This window comes from Otolemur garnettii, unplaced genomic scaffold, assembly GCF_000181295.1.
Source record: "Otolemur garnettii isolate 467f Iridium unplaced genomic scaffold, OtoGar3 scaffold00152, whole genome shotgun sequence".
NCBI classification, from domain to species: domain Eukaryota; kingdom Metazoa; phylum Chordata; class Mammalia; order Primates; family Galagidae; genus Otolemur; species Otolemur garnettii.
This window is the reverse complement of record NW_003852547.1, coordinates 1,579,660-1,585,556: the sequence shown is the minus strand read 5'-3', so window position 1 is coordinate 1,585,556 and position 5,897 is coordinate 1,579,660. Positions and strand designations below refer to the sequence as shown.

Genomic DNA, 5,897 nt, shown 5'->3' with positions numbered 1-5,897 from the left:
CCTGTAGTCTCAGCTACTTGGGAGGCTGAGGCAAGAGAATTGCTTATGCCCAAGAGTTGGAGGTTGCTGTGAGGTGTGACGCCACGGCACTCTACCCAGGGCGACAGCTTGTGGCTCCCTGAGGGGGCAACCTGGAGGTGTCACCCCTAACAGTTGTCCGCACCAGCACTTCCCCCAACCCTCTGGTTCCTAAACTGGCTGCTGCCGCACCAACACGCCCAGGGCAGAGATGGCAAGTCCTTCCCTCAGCTTGGATTGAGCTGGCTGGGGATCATTGCCCTGTATCAGTCACAGAGACCAAAGGAAGACTGTCTCTTAGAAGAGGATTAAAAAAAAACAAAAACATATATATATATATATATATATGTGTGTGTGTGTGTGTATGTATTTTTTTTAAGTTTCAGGTGTTCCAGAAAAAATATCCCAAAGTGAATTTAGTTCCATAAAAAACAGCATTTGGCAGTTTATGCTGCCTTAAAAACCCCAACTCAGGATAACCCTAGGAGAAAATCACCCCCCTCCAATTAAAAAACAGACAAGAAACACCCACCCCCTTATCCTTTTTCTTGTTCAACTTCGTCCGCTTCCTCCTTAAAACACGCATGAATAACAGGATAAACAACACCCAGCTCACTTCTTAGCCCCTATTACCTAGGATTATGACTTAGGAATCTTCATCTCTACTACAACCAAGGAATTGGGTGTAGACCTAAGACCAGTGAGCTGCCCAGACCAATAATTTCTAGGTCAGATGTCTAGGAACCTGCAAATTATCCTCATGCTTCCTTTGAGCGGCCTAAAGGCTCCTCAAGGGGGCGGTATACCCGGCTGAGCCCAGAATGCTTCAACTGGGTACAGGGGCTCTTTCAACCAAAAATAAAATACTCCAACACCTATAACTGAACGTCTAACAAATAGCAGCAGGCACGGAAGTATTGGCTGCACCAGAAAGATGCACATCTCCCCCCTTTGCGTAAAGCTAAGGGAGGTGAGAGCCAAGGGAGCATTTGAGCTCTCAGTACACCCTTCAGACTGAAGCCACAGTGCAGAGAAAGACGTTCGGTCCAAGGGTAACGTCTGCTGCGTCTGGATGAATGAAGCTGCTGGGCAGCCTGGTTCATGGTGGCTTTATGGAAGCTTCTCCCCTTTGTGCAGTTTTTAAGTATAGGTTAATGTTCAATTCAACTTTGTAACCAACAAATTCTTCAACAGCAGCTTATCTGAACTACCAATGGAGACCGACCATCCCCTCAGATGCGGCTCATAGCTCTTTCCTAGTCAGTGGGCTTCTTGCAGCAGCTCATTGTCTTTGAGGAGTGTCTACACCCAAAGAAGCCTCTGTACACTCCCGGATTTTCACTCCCTTGAGAGACAGTACTTAGCGTTTGTGGATCCCTTGATAAACCGCAGCAACTCTTCCAAACACCTTTCCAGAACGCACGTTTGGTTGTCGGCAGAGGTAACTCATCTCCCAGGCTGTAGCTCACCTGCACGCCGAACGCCAACACGATGCTGGCGCGGGTGCAGACTTCCTTCCCGGAGCCGCAGCGGGAGGACCTGGTCGATTTGCCACAGGTAGGGCAGCTCCCTGCCTGGCGCCCAGCTCTTGTGCGAGGTTTGGGGCAGAGGAGTCAGCCACCTCGGAGAGTGGCCTGAACGTTATTTTTTCAGTGTTTTCGATTTTAAAACACTAAATTGTATTTGCCTGTAGATAAGGCGTGATATTGTGTTTTGAGCCACACAATTTTACGTGTGTGTATCTGTATCTTACTTTCTTTTTGGAAATCCTGTAATATGAGGTAGCTTATTATTTTGTCAATTAATTAGGGTAGGATGGTAGAGGATTTTGTCAGTCAACTATGTACACTCAGTAAATACTGTTTCTTAGACAAAGGTAAGTAACATTTTAACATAGTTGTAAGATTCCATTGCCAAAGAAACATTAATAACTTCTATAGCTATAATAAAAAGCAACTAATTTTTAAAAAATTAAACATTTTAAAGTCAGCAAATGTTTATCAACTGATAAATCTGGGGTAAAAGTATTTGGGAGATTTTACATAATTCTTCTGAAAGTTTTAAACTTCAAAGTAAGTTTAAAGAAATGTAAAAATATATATGAAGGAAAAATCCCATTATTTAGTGACAACTAGAAATACCTATTCATCTATGCTTTTTTTTTTTTTTTTGAGACAGAGTCTATGTCGCCCTAGGTAGAGTACCATGAAGTCACAGTTCACAGCAACCTCTAACTCTTGGGCTTAAGTGATTCTCTTGCTCAGCCTTCCAAACAGCTGAGACTACAGGCGCCCACCACAACGCCCAGCTATTGTTTGTTGCAGTTGTCATTGATGTTTAGCAGGCCCAGGCCGGGTTTGAACTCACCAGCCCTGGTGTATGTGGCTGGCACCCTAACCACTGAGCTACAGGCACAGAGCCAGGAGGAAAGATTTTTAAAGATAACATTTATAGTCAGTAATTTTATTCATTTTTATAACTTTACAGCTTTAGCAAAAATAATGGCAACTGTAAGTCTAATATGAAAGGAGAAAGAAAATCCAAAACCCTCCCTAGGAGACAAAAAACTAGTTAGCGTATGGCAGATATCCTTTCTCATATTACATTCAGGCAACATGTTCACACTGACAGATGATCATTTATACTAATTGGCGCTTACCAAGACGATCATGTTCTTTATTTCTCCTCTAATTATGAGTTTTATTCTGTGACAATGGCTGTCATCATTTTGATGGAATTTGTATAATATAAGGAAGATTCTGAGTGTTAATCTTTCAATACTATTACAGGTCTATCACCAGCATGGACACTCCCAAAACTTGAAGATGTGTATTCTGATAAAACTTGGTAATACACTTTTCATTTCTAAAGCTTTTTGCCAGTATGGACTTTCTGATGATAGGTAAGACGTGAATGGTGACGGAAGTCCTTATCACATATGTCACATTTGTATGGTTTTTCTCCAGTGTGGACTCTCTGATGGGCTTGAAGACGTGCACTATGACTGAAGCCCTTACCACACTCTTCACACTTAAAGAGTTTCTCCCTAGTGTGAACACCCAGGTGGACTCGAAGATTTGAGGGAAGACTGAAGGCCTTACCACACTTTTCACATATATGAGGTTTCTCCCCCGTGTGGACCCTCTGATGATGGCGAAGATTCAGGCTCCTACCAAAGCTCTTCCCACACTCCTCACATTTGTAAGGTTTTTCTCCAGTGTGGCCTCTCTGATGGTATATAAACTGTGAACTGTATCTAAAGCCCTTTCCACATACATCACATTTGTATGGCTTTTCCCCAGTGTGGACTCTCTGATGGGATTGAAGACCAGAGGACTGACTGAAGCCCTTACCACATATACTGCATTTGTATGGTTTTTCTCCAGTATGGACTCTCTGATGTACTCGAAAATCTATAGCCTGACTAAAGCTTTTATCACACTCCTCACATTTATAGGGTTTTTCTCCAGAGTGAACTCTCTGATGCGCATAAAGATTTGATCTCCAACTGAAGCCCTTCCCACACTCCTCACATGTATATGGTTTTTTTCCAGTATGAATCACTTGGTGTAGTTTAAGATTTGATCTATAACTGAAGTCCTTACCACACACATCACATTTATATGGCTTTTCTCCAGTGTGGACTCTCTGATGGGTTTGAAGCTTTGAAGACTGACTGAAACCTTTCCCACACGTTTCACATTTGAATCGTTTCTCTCCAGTGTGGACATTTTGATGGACTTGAAGATTTGAAGCCTGACTGAAGCCCTTGCCACACTCCTTACATTTATAGGGTTTCTCTCCAGTGTGAACTCTGAAATGGATATGAAGATCTGTATTACGGGTAAAGCCTTTCCCACATGCCTCACATTTGTATGGCTTCTCTCCAGTGTGGACTCTCCGATGGCATATTAGCGGTGAATTGTGACTAAAGCCTTTACCACATATGTCACATTTGTAGGGTTTCTCCCCAGTGTGGACTCTTTGATGTATGTGAAAATGTGCAGCCTGAGTGAAGCCCTTACCACACTCCTCACACTTATAGGGTTTCTCACCCCTGTGCACCCTCTGATGGACACGGAGATTAACACTCCAACCGAAGCCCTTACCACACTCTTCACATTTGTATGGTTTTTCTTCAGTGTGGACTCTTTGATGGCACTGAAAATTTGAACTTTGACTAAAGCATTTACCACATTCTTCACATTTATAAGGTTTTTCTCCAGTATGTGTTCTATAATGAATGATAAGACCTGTGCTGCTACTGAATCCCTTGCCACAACTGTCACATCTATAGGACTTTTCTCCTGTATGATTAGATTGATAAGAATGAAAAGAATTCTTACTGAAGCAGTCACCAGATTCACGACATTTATCAAGTTTCTCTACTGGGTGAATTCTCTGAGTTTGCAGACATGAGCTTGGACGGAAGCATTTTTGTCCTATATGAACATTCAGATGTAGAGGAAGCACTGGGCTATCACTCAAGCCCGTTCCACAATCACTACATGATTGTGGTTTCTCTAAGAGTAATTGCTGATTAACGTCATGGCTAGTCTTTTTGCCACATTCTTGACATGTGTAGGGTTTTGGTTCTGTGTCAGTTTTAATATGCTCACTAGATGATGATTTCTTCATGAAGTCTTCACACACATGCAGGTTATTTTTCAAATCAATTTGCTTACCTCTACTCAGATTCTGTGACTCACTCAGATATGTATTCGTGAGAAGATCCTGGGTTCTCAAAATTGAAAACTCTTGATTTTCAATATAAATAGAGCTATCTCCTTTACAATTCATTATAGTGTTCACATTTTCAGAAACCTGAATACAGTCACCTTGTAGTAAGTGGGAACTCTTCCTCTGAAGACACTTGGTTAATTCATTGGCAACCTGTTTCCAGATTTGCCAGCAGGATAGCTCTTCATGTGAAAGGTATTTTAATGCAAATTTTTGGAAAGTCTCCATATTATCTTGATTCTTGCCACCTATATAAAAAAAATAGCAATATTTAGAGATAAATTAACTCTTCATTCAGAAATTAACTCTTCGTTAGAGATAAATTAACTCTTCATTCTGATAAATTAACACTTAGGACAAGGCCTTAATAAACCAGGGAAAGGGTCAGCTTGTCCTTTAGTTATCAGTCTCCTATCCACTAAATGTAAATGCGACCCATTTAGAATCATAAGTCTAAGCCAGATGTGGTAGCTCATGCCTACACTAGCACTCTGGGAGGCTGAGGTGGAGTGATCACTCGAGCTGAGGAGCTTGAGACCAGCTTGGGCAAGAATGAGACCCCATCTCTACTAAAAATAGAAAAACTCCTAAGTACCAATCAACCCATGAATGAATCAACAACTACGGTATATGTATACCATGGAATACTATTCAGCCATTAAAAAATATAGAGACTTTACATCTTTTACATTTACTTAAATGGAATTGAAATACATTCTTCTTAGTAAAATATTGCAAAAATGGAAAAAAAGAATCTAGTATACTCCATACTAATGAAATCAATATATAAACAATTACATGATCATAAGAATAATAAAACACTAATATAGACCAGTTTGAGGGCAGAGAGAAGCAGAAGGTGGGAGGACGTTTGGCAGAAGGAGGGAGGGCATGAGGCGGGATCTCACCTAATTTTGAGGTGGTTTAACACACCCATTGGGTGAGGGGCTCTTCTACAAATGGAACTTTACCCTGGAAGTGAGAACAATGTAACCTAAAATTGTACTCTCATATTAATTTCATTTAATTAAAAAAAATAAAAACAGGCTCGGCGCCTATAGCTCAACGGGCTAAGGCGCCAGCCACGTACACCTAAGGTGGCGGGTTCGAATCCCCAGCCCGGACCCGCCAAACAACAA

General features: G+C 41.6%; 1 protein-coding gene across 1 annotated transcript in view; it reads right to left on the bottom strand.

Annotated features, from left to right (window-relative positions):
- Positions 1 to 2,634: 2,634 nt before the first annotated feature.
- ZNF227 (zinc finger protein 227) overlaps positions 2,635 to 5,897 on the bottom strand; it is a 23,730-nt gene continuing 20,467 nt past the window's right edge. Inside the window, exon 6 of the mRNA XM_023518986.1 lies at positions 2,635 to 5,006. Within this exon, the coding sequence (XP_023374754.1) occupies positions 2,884 to 5,006 (2,123 nt within the window). The 3' untranslated portion in view covers positions 2,635 to 2,883. The remainder of the gene's footprint in view (positions 5,007 to 5,897) is intronic.